The sequence below is a fragment of the Procambarus clarkii genome, chromosome 65 (genome assembly GCF_040958095.1).
Source record: "Procambarus clarkii isolate CNS0578487 chromosome 65, FALCON_Pclarkii_2.0, whole genome shotgun sequence".
Lineage (NCBI taxonomy): Eukaryota > Metazoa > Arthropoda > Malacostraca > Decapoda > Cambaridae > Procambarus > Procambarus clarkii.
Window position 1 is genome coordinate 24,214,998 of NC_091214.1, and position 18,250 is coordinate 24,233,247.

An 18,250-nucleotide genomic window follows, 5' to 3' on the forward strand; every position below is an offset into this window, starting at 1 on the left:
TCTGATTTTATTTTAGTCTACGAGCTTGTGTATTTTTCTTGTGTATATGTCTATTTCTACGTCTGTGTTTCTCATGCTTTATTGTTGTGTCGTCCATTCTGTGTTACTGCGTCTGTCCACACATTAATATGTCTCTGTCCACATGCCCTCCTGTATCTGCCCGTATGCCATATGGGAAACAAATATTGCCAACTTGCTAACGTTTTCAAAGCGCTCTAAATTCGCACGCCTAAGCTTTCCAGATGATCCGTGGGTGGCAGCCGCCCTTGATGGAGCTCCGTGGGTGGCAGCCGCCCTTGATGGAGCTCCGTGGGTGGCAGCCGCCCCTGATGGAGCTCCGTGAGTGGCAGCCGCCCTTGATGGAGCTCCGTGGGTGGCAGCCGCCCTTGATGGAGCTCCGTGGGTGGCAGCTGCCCTTAATGGAGCTCCGTGGGTGGCAGCCGCCCTTGATGGAGCTCCGTGGGTGGCAGCCGCCCTTGATGGAGCTCCGTGGGTGGCAGCCGCCCTTGATGGAGCTCCGTGGGTGGTAGCCGCCCGTGATGGAGCTCCGTGGGTGGCAGCCGCCCGTGATGGAGCTCCGTGGGTGGCAGCCGCCCGTGATGGAGCTCCGTGGGTGGCAGCCGCCCACGTCACCAGGACCCTCCCACGCTGCGGGAGCGGTGGTGACGGACACGGTCTATTTTGGCGGCAACTTCCAGGTGTCGGGCGGGTCTTGCAAGCGTTAGTAGCCTGGCGCTGGGTGAATGATCGCGGTGTTTCACACTGAGAGGTTCACTATATCCCTAATTGGCTGCCTCTGAGGTGATATTATCAGGGGTGTGTCTCCCTGATTGGCTGCTAAATGAGGTGACGTTGCCAAGCGTCTCTGATTGGTTGCTTTACGAGTGACGCTGCCTACTGTATTCCTGAATGCCTTCTTCACGGGGAAGCAATTAATGATGATGGTTTGTATATGTCATTGTATATGTCATTATACCCTTCTCTCTCAATCCTGGCAATCCTCTGGTAAATCCAATGATAGTTCACTGAGAGCTATCGTCTCCCTATGAGGTAAGTAGGCATCCTGCCGTCTCCGGAGACTATGGAGTAGCGCTCGGGTTGTCGAGGCAGCTGTCGATATGGAGGAGAAGCTGTTACCCATGCAGCAGGTCCCCACTCTCCACGATGCTGAAAGTGTCCAATGAAAACGCCAAAACGAACACCAACATTTAGCAGTCATGCTAATTCCTAACCCGTGTTATATAGCTGGCGCTCTCTCCCTCTTTTTTCCACTCTTTCTCCTCTCTCATCCAAAATCCATAAACATAATCTATCTATCGATAATCAACATGACATATAGGTGTGGTGTCATTGAGATATCAGGAGGAGGAGGATGAATACCGTTACGCCCACACTCCACCTACGTCATACTCGCATATCATCATGAAAAGTGTACAGAAACACAACAAAAAATCGTAAACAGCTAACGAACGTAAAGGAAAATTCTTCAGGGGTGAGGAACAGCGGCTCTTACATGACGTAGCACATCCAAAGTGTGATGTACAGGCAATAGATAGGCTTATGCGAGAAGCTAATGCCTGCTGATATAATAATTCCCCTTGTCGGAGGACAGGACGCCTGTATATATACATACACACACACACGGATGAGTGTGTGTGAGCCACAGATATATTAGAAAGAACTTTTTCAGTGTCAGAGTAGTTAACAGATGGAATGCACTAGGCAGTGATGTGGTGGAGGCTGACTCCATACACAGTTTCAAATGTAGATATGATAGAGCCCAGTAGGCTCAGGAACCTGTACACCAGTTGATTGACGGTTGAGAGGCGGGACCAAAGAGCCAAAAGCTCAACCTCAGCAAGCACAACTAGGTGAGTACAACTAAGTAACAAGGTAAGTACACGCCTCCCTGATTCATCCCCGGGATGCAACCCCCCAACAAGCTGACTAACTCCTGGGTACCTATTTACTACTAGGTGAACAGAGGCATTAGGTGGAATAAAACCTGCCAAACCATTTCTGTCCCGCCCGGGAATCGAGCAACCACATGCGAGGCTCGAGAGAGCGAGAGAGAGAGAGAGAGAGAGAGAGAGAGAGAGAGAGAGAGAGAGAGAGAGAGAGAGAGAGAGAGAGAGAGAGAGAGAGAGAGAGAGAGAGAGAGAGAGAGAGAGAGGGCGCAATAAATAAATAAATAAATAAATAAATAAATAAATAAATAAATAAATAAATATATATATATATATATATATATATATATATATATATATATATATATATATATATATATATATATATATAGTGTCTGATGTCGGTGTAAGTCAGTCTTTCTGTCTGTGAAAGAAAGACAGAGACAGAGAGAGCGGCGCCGAGACAGTTATTCCTTAACCATTTATCCTTCACATAAGCAACACGATCAACTCCAGTTGACGGTAAGCGTGTACTGACTGTCCTTGCACCCGTCAAGTCCGCCAGAACATTTAACTCTATATAATCACTACGAATCGATGTCCAAACTATCAGGAACACATTCACTCCTTTTATTAGTAAGATCGGTTTCCAATACGCCACTCATGGAGGACGACCTGGAGGTTAGGCTGTATTAGACCAGCGGCTGTATTAGATACAGCCTAACCTACGCTAACATCTCCTATCCTAACCCAGCAGTCTAATACAGCCTAACATCTCCTATCCTAACCCAGCAGTCTAATACAGCCTAACATCTCCTATCCTAACCCAGCAGTCTAATACAGCCTAACATCTCCTATCCAAACCCAGCAGTCTAATACAGCCTAACATCTCCTATCCTAACCCAGCAGTCTAATACAGCCTAACCTACCCTAACCTACGCTAACATCTCCTATCGTAACCCAGCAGTCTAATACAGCCTAACCTACCCTAACCTAACCCAGCAGTCTAATACAGCCTAACCTACGCTAACACACCCTATCCCAACATCATATACGGATTTAGCAAGCAGAAAAATATGTATATCATTGGACGGCTCTGCTTATAACGACCCAAAAGCTAAAGAAAACTAACTAGTTCACTACGAAAGTTAATTGATTGCTTAAATGATACTGTCCAAGTTTTGACCTCATTATTAAACGCATACTAAAATAAACAAAAAATTATGGTAATACAATTTTTCTCCAAATTAAGAAAATATTCCAAAGAATAGTAGAAGTCAACTCAAACCTAACATGGCTCTGAAAAACGGACTTGATTATTTAGCGAGAGGCTTCAAGGAGATTCGGGCAGTTGAAATTGAAATTGAAATTGAAATAAGTTTATTGAGGTAAAATACACACAAAGGGATGAGGTAGCTCAAGCTATTCTCACCCCGTTCAGTACATCGTGTTAATACATACATAGACACACATCACAAACAATAAACATATTACCAAACATTCTGAGAGATAAACATATACATTTCCTTTTCTGGCAGTTACCCTTCCATAAGTATCTAGGTGTAATTTGGATTTTCATTTTTCGTTCGATACATTCGTAAATTTAAACGTACTGTGTAACCACAAACTAACCGTTTTTAATATAAATTAATAATAATGTATATTTTAACTGTATAGATAGGAACACCAGAAGTGATCCATCGTGGGGCATCGTCAGAGGCCTGACAGCTGAGTGGACAGCGCTTCGGATTCGTAGTCCTGAGGTTCCGGGTTCGAGCCCCGGTGGAGGCGGAAACAAATCGGCAAAGTTTCTTTCACCCTGATGCCTCTGTTCACCGAGCATTAAATAGGTACCTGGGAGTTAGACAGCTGCTACGGGCTGCTTCCTGGGAGTGTGTAACAAGAAGGAGGCCTGGTCGAGGACCGGGCCACGGGGACGCTGAGCCCCGAAATCACTTGAAGATAACCTCAAGATAACCAGCGTTCGATGAACTATTTAACGTAATCAGTCGTGATCACGTGCCAAGTGTTTTATTTATAAACACAGGGTTTGACGTCTGGATTAACTTACGGGCTATTCATGCCCGTGCCACCTCTTGGCTGGTTTAATCATCCTCAATCGTCTGGATTAACGAGCATTTAACTATTGTTAACGAGACGTGCTGCGAGTGGGCATGATTAACGTGCCACTTCGCGTCATGTATATATGAGCCACACTCCTCAGTAGGAATTTACGGGCTATTCATGCCCATGCCACGTCTTGGGTGGCTTAATCTTTATCAATCAATCAGTCGGGATCAGTTACAGCTCCGCTCCTGTGCCAGATAAGTCCACTACGGGCTCACCATAGCCCGTGCTACTTGGAACTTTTGGTTCCCAGTAGCTGAATCTAAAAGAACAACAACAGTGGGGATTATCAGTCTGTATCACAAAGTCACTAAAAAGGGAGAAAGGGATAGTGCAATAATCTTCCCCTATCTCACTTGTAGCGCGAACGGTAAGGTAAGATTTAAGTGGATTTTACCAGTGCATGAGTCGCCAGGCATCGCGCACCCGGGCGGCGGGTGAAGGTGCGTTACCTGGGGCCAGAGACTGTGGAGTACGGGTTACATCCTGCTGGGGGCAGGATCCTAGAGGTTTATTATAGAAATGGTTACCAGGACCGTTGGGGAAGACCTGGAGGAAGACCTCCATCATATTTCGTTACGAGTAATATGGGGTCAGTGTTATTGGTCGGACTCGAGAAGCACTAGAGGGTGAAGGGACGACGACGTTTCGGTCCGTCCTGGACCTTTCTCAAGTCACAATCGACTTGAGAATGGTCCAGGACGGACCGAAACGTCGTCGTCCCTTCACCTTCTAGTGTGTGGTCTGGTCAACATACTTTAGCCACGTTATTGTGACTCATCGCCTGCACTCGAGAAGCGTTACATATTCATCCAAACCGTTTTTGAGAAATATTATATTTCAAAACTGTCCTAATACCAGTGTTTCCGTGCTGGTATTAGGGCGTGCAACTGCCCCGTAAACAGGTAATGGGTGTTAAGGTTGGCAGTTGGTCGACCTTGACACCCGACACACCGGCCCACCTCGACTCCTGCGCTACATCCTGCAAGATCTCCATCACGAATCGATTTAGAATACAGGAATTTCTAGCACTATGACTGTGAAAAGACGCAGCTGCCACAGCCTGGCCCCGAAATCCGGTGAAGTTGTTGTTGTTGTTGTTAAAGATTGGCTACTTGGAACAAAAAGTTCCAAGTAACACGGGCTATGGTGAGCCCGTTCCGGTGAAGTGTTAAATAATAAATGGACATTCAGTTAAGTATCTTCTCTTTTATTCCAAAATATATTTATATACATATCTTATATCAAGCAAAAATTTACATAAAAGAAGACATATATGGTCATTATTTTGGAGTGGGGGAGTTTTATTCTTATAGGGTTGGTTATGTCCTTAATAACACGAGAGTGATATATACGCCTTAAACCTGCCCATAACCTCAGCTAGAAACATAAGATGGGAAGGGATGAGGATAAGGATTTGGGATGGGACGGTAGGAAGGAATGGTGCCCAACCACTTGGACGGTCAGGGATTGAACGCCGACCTGCATGCAGAGAGGCCGTCGCTCTACCGTCCTCCTATATAGTGCCCAAGATATCTTATATCAAGTTTTTGCTTGATATATATATATATATATATATATATATATATATATATATATATATATATATATATATATACATATATATATATATATATATATATATATATATATATATATATATATATATATATAATACATAAAATTCGGCGACCTTTTAAATCGCAAACAAATACAATTATATCCAACACTGACAACGTGATAAACACCCATTTACAGTTCAATACTAAACTTTCCTTAATATAAAAAAATAAAGAAATTATCTTAAATCAGATTTCTCTTACTCCTAAAAAATAAAAAGACAAATCATCAGTCAGGACAAAATTAAACTGAAATCGAAGCACAAGATTCCTTCTTATCAGTGGAGGAAATCAAATAGTTTTATCAATATATCGGGAAACCCAACTCGCGGTGGTTGTAACTAAGAATTAAGGATAACTAAGATTAAGAAAACAAAAAGTTTTCTCTTAGTAAAACTTCGTAAAACATCCTCGGCTCATAACCGAAGACCCAAGTTCAATCCCCCCCCCCCGGCCCCCCCGGCGAGACAGAAACGGATGGGTACGTTTCTCTTTCACCTGATGCCTGTGTTCACCTAGCAGTAAAATAGGTATCCGGGAATCTGAAAACTATTTCGGGTTGCATCCTGGGGTAGGTTGGTAGCTGGCCTAGGGAGAAGAGGGGGGGGGGGTTATAATCTACCTGTCCCACAACGAAAATAACATTCCCATGTAGCCTAATACATTATTTATTTAATAATTAATCATTTAATAAACAATGTTAAGTTGATAACTTAAGAGTTCGAGTAATTAAACTTTAATTGTGGAACAGTTCGAACATTCACCATCAAAATTATCACATAATTTGAACTCGTTAAAAAAAAAGTTGTTATACATACTTCCGATACAAAAACCTGTTTGGTTTACTGTGGTCTTCCTTGGTACGGGTGAGGTTATCCACGCGGTCACCAACCTGTCCTCTTACAAAGAACGTCGCTTTTTACTGGTATGAGTTACTTAAGGCAAAAAAAAATCGTCGTACTAGAAAATGATGAAAGCAGCTCGCGAAAATGACGTAATGTCCCATTTTCTGTTATGGGTCCTCTGACTTTAGTCTATTTTGTTACGACTGGACACTTTAACCGTTTTCTTGATGTTTTGAACCTTAGGAAGACGGGCTGGGCCACAACAGTTAATTAAAATTGACTCACAAATTGACGTACGTGTCATCCTCTGAGCCACGCCACTGCCTTACACAATATATTCACCTTGTCAACCCCAACAATTACTCGGTGAGAAAATGAGTATTGATCTTATACCATACAGCAAATCGCGGAGGAAAGCAGACAAAATTTCACTGGACAATGTATACAGCTTGAGAGAACTGATGCGAATGAACATAGACGGCTTTCATGCGTGACACATTGGCATCATACGTCTGGCAACAGACTTTTCACATCCACCGTCAACATTATGTACACAGTTTAGTTCAGTTCATTTATTATGCACCCCATACTCACTCTTTAAGTAGTAGTGGAAAAGGTCACAGAGGCGCATAACGGGCTTAGGAACTGAACCTAAAAAATCCCTTAGCTACAACCTGGTAGAGTTAACTGCTGTTTGTTAACACATACGTCAACAGTCTGTCTATTCCTGGATTCCTGTTTCAACCTGCTCGCTGAGCTCACTTACGCTCCGCCTGCATTTTCTGCGCGTCAGGATCAAGTTCAATTTAGTTTATTGAGACAATAAGATACATCTCAAAAGGATAAGAGTAGCTTAGGTTATTTCTGCTTCTATTTCTAAGCCCGTGAGGTTACGTTTAGCCGTAGCTCGGATAGTTGTGACGCCTGGCCCATATATTGCCATGGGGTAAAAATAGTGTTTATAGATTGTTACCTGTTTTACTTTTGCATTTTCCGACTTGCTTTTGGGGACCTCGAACGCGGATCCGCAAGAGAGTTGGTAGAGAGGTACTCACCTAACAGTGTATAAAATGCAAGAAAATTAAGAATATAGTAATTATGCTACTCTCTGATTACATTTTTTTGTGGCTAGGCAGGCAGGCAGGAGGGTTACTCAGTAGACAAAATACTGAAGTTCTTGCGAGGCAAGATCAAGTATAACATTTGGGGTTTACGGCTCATGATCTATGATACGAAAAATTGGTTTACTGAGAATTATATAAACTATATATAAATGTAGTATTTTCCCTTGTAAATTGATGTAAATGTGATCTTTATATTGCATATTATTTAATAAAGATAAAAAATAAGTGCCTCACAATCTAAGCCAATTTAATTTTTTTTTAAATATATAGCAATATAATTAATTTGAAAGAATTATATTGCTATATATTTAACAAACGTATTTTACAAATTGTTGTAGATTGTGAAGTAATCACTAATGGTCATCATTAACGGTCGTACGTCTGGCAGCTGATCATCACTAACGGTCATACGTCTGGCAGCCGATCATCACTAACAGTCGTACGTCTGGCAGCCGTCATCACTAACGGTCGTACGTCTGGCAGCCGGTCATCACTACCAGTCATACGTCTGGCAGCCAGTCATCACTAACGATCGAACGTCTGGCAGCCGGTTTTCACTAACGATCGTACGTCTGGTAGCCGGTCATCACTAACGGCCGTACGTCTGGCAGCCGGTCATCACTAACGGTCGTACGTCTGACAGCTGGTCGTCACTAACGGCCGTACGTCTGGTAGCCGGTTATCACTAACGATCGTACATCTGGCAGCCGGTCATCACTAACAGTCGTACGTCTGGCAGCCAGAGCACACCACAACACGTGGGTGTGAGAGTATACAGGTGTAGAGGCCGTAGCCTAGTTTGTATTCCCTATTGTGATATTCCCTATCACTCCCACAGCCAGGTATGAATACATAGGTGCAGAACAAGCATGTGTAAAGTGGTGAAAGTTTAGTAGTAGCGTAGTTGTAAATAACAGTTGAAGCTACAGTAGGAGCTGAAGTAGTGGATGTTATTGTTATATAATTACATAATACATGAGACACTTGTATATATAATTTGGTATACCAGAAGATGAAATAACAATTACAATAGCATTAACTGTAATAGTCTTTATAATAATCCTGACAGTAATGGGTATACATGCAAAAGTAATTATAAGACATTAGTTGTATCAGAGCTAATAATAAAAGCAACGCTAATCATTATGGTAGTTATCAGAGCTAAATTCAAACGTAAATGTCATTAGTAAATATAGTAATTACTAAAACTAGTAAATGAAATAATTTTTAATTACAATAGTTGTAAAAGTCGTAGATACAATAGTAGCAAACACGAGAGTAGTAGTAATAATAGCAGTAACATAACAATATTAATGATTAAAATAAGGTACAGGTAAAATAAGGTAATAAAATACCCACTCCCATGACGAGTAGCACACGGCATCATACCACTATAATAATAATAATAATAATAATAATAATAATAATAATAATAATAATAATAATAATATTCTTGTGGTAATAAAATGTGCTGTATCCTGCCTTTTACGTGAATGTTGCGCCTCAGTTATATAATATGAATGGCCAATGGCTTCAGGTTGCCGAGACCGCCTGTATTCCAGACACGACCCTATGGCAGGTCTGTTACGAGGGAGGTGAAACAGGTAGATGAATATAAAAGGTTATTTACAGACTGGATTCCAGTTACAGCCCCGCTCCTGTGCCAGGTAAGTCCCCTACGGGCTTACCATAGCCCGTGCTACTTGCAACTTTTGGTTCCAAGAAGCTGAATCTAACACAACAGACTGGCTTCCCCATGCGAGCTATTCATACCCGTGCCACCAATTGGCTGGCTTAATCTTCATCAATCAATCAATCTGGCTTCCCGTCACGTGTCTGGACATCTCCTGTGCCGGGTGAGTACGACGGGCTCACCATAGCCCGTGCTACTTGCAACTTTTGGTTCCGAGTAGCTGAAACTAAAAACAACACCTGGTTTCCCGCGCTAATAAGTGGCGGGTAAAGTTCGCACCACGTGGTGGAAGCTCGCATCAGGATTATACCGCCCACAACGGGTTCAGAGACAACGTGCGTGTAGCGTTGACTGCCAACTTGAATCCTGCCTAACCTCCCATCCAATAGGTAGCCATATCATCATTTATTTAACCTATGGTCACATGAAGCATGTGTGTGTGTTTTAACTAGTTGCTTGACAGGTTATTTACTCCGTAGATTTTGATTATGATTGCATGTTCTTGCATGTGTATGTTTATTATGATATTTGCAAATTTATGCAACCAGCCTACCCCGTAATACATTAAAAATATTAAAAAACAAATTATGGTTTAGCTCAGATTTCCTAGAGGGAATATAATTTTAAAATTATATTATAGTCATATATAGGACTTATTTGATACAGGACTTTTATTATATAGGACTTATATTATATAATTATCTTCGGGTTTAACGGTTATGTTCCGACCTTCAGCTTTAAGATGTAGCCTAATTCACCTCCCTAGATATGGGCTGTTAATGTAACTAATCTGTAGCTTATTGACATGATCGTGAATAATGCTTGTTAGAAACAACGTATTCAGTTGTCTATGTAAGTGTAGTCTACACTTACCCAGAATATATGAAAACATTGTAATCTGTTTGGGTAAATTAAGGGAATAAAATGTAAATATAGTATCATATTCAGCAGCGAACAGCCCAATGGCTATTTCTGTTATTAATTTTAGTTCTCACACTTATAATTATACCGGTTGAACATATGTCACGTATTTAAGTCATTCCTTAACTTGTAAAATCATTTTTATAATTGTAGTTTAATTTTCTTTTAACCACTTGCCCTTCATCCCTGTAAACTTAGTGAGGACGAGTCTTTTTATCTTCTCTTTATCTTTTTTATTAGTATGGTTTGCCATTTTATGCAAAGAGGGAGGGAGAGGGGCATGGGGTTCGACCCCGACCTACTTATGACCATTCCTGGATAGACCAGTGATCCTGCAAAGTTTGGTGAGGATAGGCCCGAAGTGTCTAGTCTCCAACTTCGAAAAGACAAACGTTCTCTTTTATAGATATGAATTAGGAGTGAAGGGTGGATAGCAGAGTACATGAGGTAAAAACCAACAACTGTAAGATGTACTTCACCTCGACTGGGTGTGACCTACTGCAATGTTCATGCATCACAGGAGCCAGTAGGACTACGACAATGTTCCTTTATGTTCTAAGCTGTGAAGTCGCTCACCACAGCTCTCTATCCCCTATCTCTCCAGCCTTTGCTCTTGTGTGTGTGTGTGTGTGTGTGTGTGTGTGTGTGTGTGTGTGTGTGTGTGTGTGTGTGTGTGTGTGTGTGTGTGTGTGTGTGTATTTATTATTTGTATCTATTTACTATTTGTATCTACACACACACAGTTGAGTGTGTGTGTTGAGAATTTGTTGAATGACAGTTGAGAGGCGGGACCAAAGAGCCAGAGCTCAACCCCCGCAAGCACAACTAGGTAAATACAGCTAGGTAAGTACACACACATCCCCAGGAAGCAGCCCTTATAGCAGCTGATTAACTCCCAGGTACCTATTTACTGCTAGGTGAACAGGAACACCAGAGTGAAAGAAACTCTGCGCATTTGTTTCTGCCTCTATTAGGAAGACGGGTTGATAAACTCCTCCATAACACAACAAATTGTGGTCCATATAAACAAATGGGCCTCTACCCTTCAGACTGAACTATTTGCCTTGCTTCTTGCACTGAAATGTGTACAAGTCTCCAAACTTGATACGTTAATTGTGAATCTTTATCATCCTTAAATGCTCTCAACTCTTTAAGACATAACTGTAACATGCTCGTGTCTGAAGCTAGACACAAATATAATAAAATTATTAATGATGGTAACATAATCCATTCCATGTGGTCTCCATTTCATGTTGGCTTCCGAATGCATGATATAACTGATGAGTTGGCCAAAGAATCTGCCTTTAAAGGAGACGTTGAGTGTAACCTTAGATTGTCAGTGAGCAATCTGAGAGCAGCAGTACATCGAGAACTTCAACCAACTCTTGTAGTTCTGAGGCAAAGTGAAATCAACACCAGTAATTCCATCTATCATCATACTATCATGCAAGAGGAGCCACACATCTATGGTTCATCCAATAAAATAAGCAGACTTCTATATGTTACTACTGCTCGGCTTAGACTCTGCTGTATCTCTCGGAATTTTAATAATCTGCTGATGTAGACCTGACCAAATGTAAACTGTGTTAAAATTATTCTCACACCCTCCATCATTATGTGATGGAGTGCGAAAAGATACGTGAATTCATAGACAATTCTATAACAAATGTTCAAGAAATGTCTAAATATTTAATTCAAAATTATCTGCTATCAGAAATCTTAGCCAAATATCCTCAGTTTGCTAACTGTAGGTAGTAACTAAGTGATTGTGCAACCCATCCTCCGAATTGACAGTACGATTTAATACTGGGGGCGGTGTGCAGGACAAACATATCAATTGTGACACTAGCTCTCCACATATGTCAGTTGCTTAATTTAGACCCTGTACTTGTGGTCGGTCTCGAGCTCATTGTTAATGTGACGATAGGTATTGAATTTTGTAACTAGCTCATCAAGATTGTAACTTGCTAAATGAATTGTGGGGTTCAGTCCCTGAGCCCATTATGTGCCTCTATAACCCTTTCCACTACCGCCCACAAGATGGGTATGGGGTGCATACTAAATGAATTAAACTAACTCTTCTTACCTCCGGACAGGCATTTGATAACAATAGTGGTGTACTAAACGTGTTTAAAATATATAATTTCGTAACACTATCTGAATTATACTATTCCCATGATACAGACATTTCCCTATAAAGTGTACAAAAATTATATCCCAGCCACAAAGTCCTTCAGGTATTACGCATAACTACAAAGTATACGATAACATCATACTAATGACCGCTCCAATCACATGGCCTATGAGGTCTATGCAAATGTTGATATCACGACAAGCGAGCGTCCAGCCGACACCTCACTACAAGTAATAAGTACAAAGCTTGTGTACATTACAGTGAATGTATTTTTCACAAATCCCCGGATTACACAAAGAATCTAAATGTCCCCCCAAAAATGGACACAATGTACATGAGCACACATTCATCGCAATATAAAAAAATGCCCTGTGTAAATATGCTCCTTTGAAGACAGAAAAGTACAACTTTTATTTATTCGTTACCTACACTAACCAACTCCGTCCGGTTTTATCGTCCGGCACGTGCCTAACCCCTTCATGAATAGTTTACTATTGTGTACTTCCGTGACCGCACAGAAGAAAGGCAGTCCGATATATATATTATATCCTATATATAACACATTAATACTACGTTCCTTGTATCATACTGCACAGCTCTCATTATAGGAACTACTTGAATTTTTAGTTTCATTTGCGCATCCCACACCCATGCAATGGCCGGCGGTAGAAAGGTTTCTCTGGCTAAATGATCTCATGAGCTGTATAGGCACTACCTGCAGTAGGCTATCTTTGGAGACTTGACCAAGATTTTCGGTAATATTGCATGAAATGTTGCAGTCCCCGTGGCGTAGTGGTAAAACACTCTCAGCGTTTCGCAAGCGCTTTGGCCTGGGTTCGTATCCTGGCCGTGGAGGATTTACTTGGCGCCAATCCTTAACTGTAGCCTCTGTTCACTCAGCAGTGAAATGTGTACCTGGTTGTTAAACGATTCAGCAAGTCGTATTCCGGGGAAAATTAGGAATAAGGACCTGCCCGAACACTAGCCGTGCTAGTGGCTATACAAGAATGTAAGAACTCTTGTACATATAAACAAATAATTGTTTGGACATTTCCTCAAGAAATTTGTGAAATGTTTATATGTAGTTTTGCTGACAGTTTACATATGGTCAAATCTAGGTCCATGAGTAGTGCAAACTCCCAGATACTGAGAGAGAGGGAACGGAACCATCAGATTATTATGACTATAGCTCTGGGAAGGGGTCAGGATAAGGATTTGGGATGGGACGGGGGGAAAGGAATGGTGCCAAACCACTTATGGACGGTCGGGGATTGAACGCCGACCTGCATGAAGCGAGACCGTCGCTCTATCGTTCAGCCCAAGTGGTTGGACTAGATGTTGAGAGTGTAAACTTATTTGTAGCACTTTCTATGAATCTGTTATTATTAGATAACCTATATATATATATATATATATATATATATATATATATATATATATATATATATATATATATATATATATATATATGTTTCTTCTCGCATGGTAAAATGTTCCTAGATGGAATAATAATAATTAGCGTAGATTAAATGATCTCAAAATTATGAGTACACAGAGCAATGGTAAATATGAAAAATTGGTTTACTGAGAATTATATAAACTATATATATATATATATATATATATATATATATATATATATATATATATATATATATATATATATATATATATATATATATATATGTAGCATTTTCCCTTGTAAATTGATATAAATACGATCTTTATATTGTATATTATTTAATAAAGAAAAAAAGGTTCCTGGACAAATAAGCCTAATCTGTAAACCTTTCCGACACAGCCTATACAATGTTCAGGCGCTCCTCCATATACTCTATTTTTTTAAACGTATAATTCGTTTTTTTACATATACTCTACAATTGCTACAAATACTATCATTACTGGAGGATACCATAGTTATATTCTCATTGCATAAAGCTCTTGAAATTCTCATATGATGATGAGGTACTAGGAATTCAAAGCTGTAAACATGATACTATTTATCCTCGTGGACCATTAAGGATTCACCGATGAAGAATATCGAACATCTATAACATTTTAAAGAACCTTGTACTGAATATTATCCTCCCACGCGATTTCAAATTGGCGCAATTAAGGTGGAAGACAATTATGATGTACCTGACTAACTGCTCAGAATTATCCTCGATCAATAAGCTTGAACTTCAGCAAATGATTAATCCTCTAATATGTATGCCAGATAACTACTATAAGACTTCATGATAAGCTCAATCAACAGATAATAGAGCTAAAAAATCTTCATAGTGCTCTCAAGGAGCAAAACAAAACATCACAATCTTAATATTTGTAGCAGAACGAATATGAAAAACAATCATCGTGAATGTTTCATAAATTTAACTGGAGCATTAGGATACTGACTAGAATACAAAAAAACACTATTCATCATTCCTGGAAAACAAACCCCAAACACCTATCCTATTAAGGATAGGTAAGCCAGTATTTAGTTTTAGTCATTAATGTTTTTCCTGCCCGAAACGCTTTGCGTAATAGTGGCTTTAGGCGTGGTATGTACTAGCTCTATCTATAAATCTATCAATTTTTGTAAAATCTCTTGTATGTATGTACCTTACCTGAATACACATTTATTATTATTTATTATTTTTATTATCCCAAGGGCAGAGAAATCAGTAATTATTAAAAGAACGCACCAAGCCGGGAAAGCTATGTGACACAATAATGAATTAGGAAGCACCTTTTAAATATTGAACTTCTGAAAGTTCAACTTCTATTGAACTTTTAAATATTGAACTTCTCCATGAGAAGGATCAAGAGAGAGAGAGAAGAGGGCAGGATATCCACGCCGGTTGCGTAGAATCGCACAAAACTTCTTTAAAACTACGTAAATAATGAATAATTTTAACACATTGTCTTGTTATAATATTTATAATGAATCTACGTAAATAAACGTAATTTAGCTCGGAAATAAGTTAATTTTATAACGAAATTAGCTTGGGGACAGAGACGCCACATATTCACTATAGACTATCTTCATTGATGTAACCATCTTCACTACACACACCATCTTCATCGCTGTAACCACTTTCACTACACACTATCATCACAGTAAACGATCATAACACACTATTTTTAACTACCTTCACTATACACTAACTTCACCTCAACAACCATCTTCACTATACATAGTTATCAATAAATAAACTGCACAAGACAAACGATTTAAACTGTTTAATGTGTTATCTTGTCAATCGCATACATATTTAAAATCATGTAGAAAACCGAGTGAATCTTCTTAGTGAAGATGGAATCTGGTATGTAGCGAGACTGGAATTTAGTATCAAATTCTAACTTTATGCCAAGTTGGGGGCACGGGAGTCGACCCCTACTCCACCTATGATCCTGAACACACATCCACGTCACCCTGCAAAGTTTAGTGAGGCTAGCCCCAAGCATCTATAGTCTCCAATCGCGAACAAGCAGGCATCCTTTTCATAATACGAGACCAGAATGGTGGAAGGCGACGCTAAAGGAAGACGGTGATATGCTTAGAGCGTCGACTTCCTTTGGTGCTGCTTGCCACCTACTTTCGTTTTTTTCTGTTTAAAATATGCTTATTTCCGAGCATAATTATGTAATTCCCGTTCTACATTCATTACAATATTACTGTAGTAAGATATTTTTAATTTCGTCTTTATTTGTGCAATTCAAAGAAGTTTTCGGTAGCCTTGAAAGCTGTAAGGTCTAAATATATAATAAATGACAGCTCTATATAAGAAAACGCTGACGGCCCTCCAGAAAAGAACACTGGCGATTCTAGAGAGAACGCTGACTGCAGAACACAAAAAATACCTTTCATAGGAGACGGCTGAAGACTAGATAAGAAAGCTGCCATGGCCGCCACAGAAGAGAACAACTATTAGCGTTCTACATAACAGAATGTTGAAGGCTCTACCAATGAAAATGTTGTAAACTCTACCGAAGAAAACGCTGAAAGCTCGACAGAAGAGAACGCTGATAGTTTAGCAGAAGAGAACGCTGACGAAGGGAACGCTACATGCTCGACAAACCTAACTATCCCATTCGTGGCACGCTAAGATCGATCACCATAGGTGTCAGATAACCACCCATGTAAAGTGATGCCGGAGCTGAAGTAGAGTACTGGGACGGGCCTCCAACATCATTACTGGATATTAGTCCCTCACCTACCATGATTTTCACTGCCACCTTACATACGGGACTTTTAGACGTTAGTACTGCTAGGCTTAAGCTCCACTACAAGTACCTCTGAGAGTTGGCACCACTTGCTGATGTAGACTTGACTAAATGTAAACTCTATGTTAGTTGAAATTGAAATTGAAACAAGTTTATTGAGTTAAAATACACACAAAGGGATGAGGTAGCTCAAGCTAATTCTATTAGTGGAACTATTTACGTTGCGTCACTATGTAATCGAATGTAAAACAAATAGCAGAATTCAATGGTAACTCTGTCAATGGTGTTCAAGAAATGCGCAAGTACTTCATTCGAGATATTTTACCGGAAATCTTAGCCATGTATCGAAAGATTGCTTACATAATGCATTACATGGTAATACATGCACCTGACTGTAACGCTGCCACTTAGTTTAAGTGGGTGTTTTCACCTAGTTGTTTTCACCTAGTTGTACTCGCCTAGTTGTGTTTACAGGGTTTAAGCTTCCGCTCTTTGGTTCCGCCTCTCAACTGTCAATTAACCAGTGTGTGTTTGTTACATTGGGCATCTGCAACTGTAGGCATATCATGTTGGCAGGCTGTTTCCTGCCCGAAACGCTGCGCGTACTAGTGGCTTTACAAGAATGTAAATACAGTACTGTACTATCCAATGTATTCTCACAAACCCAATGTACCTTCTTGTATATAAATAAATAAATAAATAAATAAATAAATAAATAAATAAATAAATAAATAAATAAATAAATAAATAAATAAATAAATAAATAAATATTTCCCAAAAGCAACACCAATTCAGTGTCGAATTAATATCAACGTTACTTCAACCTTGAATTAACATTGTTAGTGTTGATTCAACGTCAAACAAACGCAACTCTGCCGCAACGTCCGTGTAATCTGCTCGTTCTGGCCCCATGCCATGGCCAGCAGCATACAATGATAATTCGCATGCTGCAGGCTTGGTGTTCGGCTTCCATTCACTCCAAGTTAATATGCATAGTAAATAGAAGCCAAATATTGAGGCGACACCAATCTACTTAGAACTACCATGGTACAATTGCCATGGGAGTTATAATACTAACTCTAGATATTATCTTATATGAACCATTGGAAAATAGGAGATAAACTCTCCAAAATCTTACTCCAATCTGTTTCGCCAGTACAGTAGGCTACGTTCTAAGCTCACACTCAAGGGAGCCAGGTTTCATCACATCATGGGAGAGAAACGGTGAGATATACGTGGGATTATCCACCCCAGGAGCTGAATAACTGCTGTCCCTATCAACGGGAATTGATAGGGACATGAAGTTGGCTCATGAAATTGCACCCCTTAATCACTTAACGATGTAAATGGTACACGGAACCGTCTCTGTAAATAATACAATATTCTTGCAAGATAACAAGTCACACTGGCTAGACACACACACGTGGTTAGAGGTATTATTGGGCGTACACACACACACGACACTGATCCATCACTACCAGACTGTGTGGGGCAACATAATGCTCACCCACTGCCTGGCGCTGTCATTTAGTGAACACAAACACCTTCCTACCGTTCCCCTTCTATTAATAACATTAATAATACCTGCAACATTGCCAACGTCTGCAGTCCCTGTGGCGTAGTTGTAAAACACTCACCCGGCGATTCGCCAACACTTTGACCTGGGTTTGT

The 18,250-nt window shown here is 40.3% G+C and overlaps 2 protein-coding genes across 9 annotated transcripts in view; both read right to left on the bottom strand.

The window, feature by feature from the left end:
- LOC123771035 (probable Na(+)/H(+) antiporter nhx-9) overlaps positions 1-18,250 on the bottom strand; it is a 113,496-nt gene that overhangs the window by 93,941 nt on the left and 1,305 nt on the right. Inside the window, exon 1 of one of the 8 annotated variants that reach the window (XM_069309626.1) lies at positions 6,892-6,911. The exons of the other annotated variants lie outside the window; for them this stretch is intronic. The gene's annotated coding sequence lies outside the window, so the exon portion shown is untranslated. Of the gene's footprint in view, positions 1-6,891; positions 6,912-18,250 lie in introns of those variants that run through there. 8 annotated transcript variants of the gene reach the window in all.
- Positions 124-4,604, bottom strand: LOC138355025 (salivary glue protein Sgs-3-like). The gene is made up of 3 exons (XM_069309738.1): positions 4,487-4,604; positions 4,253-4,296; positions 124-735 (listed from the first exon to the last, which is right to left on the bottom strand). Exons 1-3 carry the CDS (start codon positions 4,602-4,604, stop codon positions 124-126), a joined length of 774 nt encoding a protein of 257 aa, XP_069165839.1.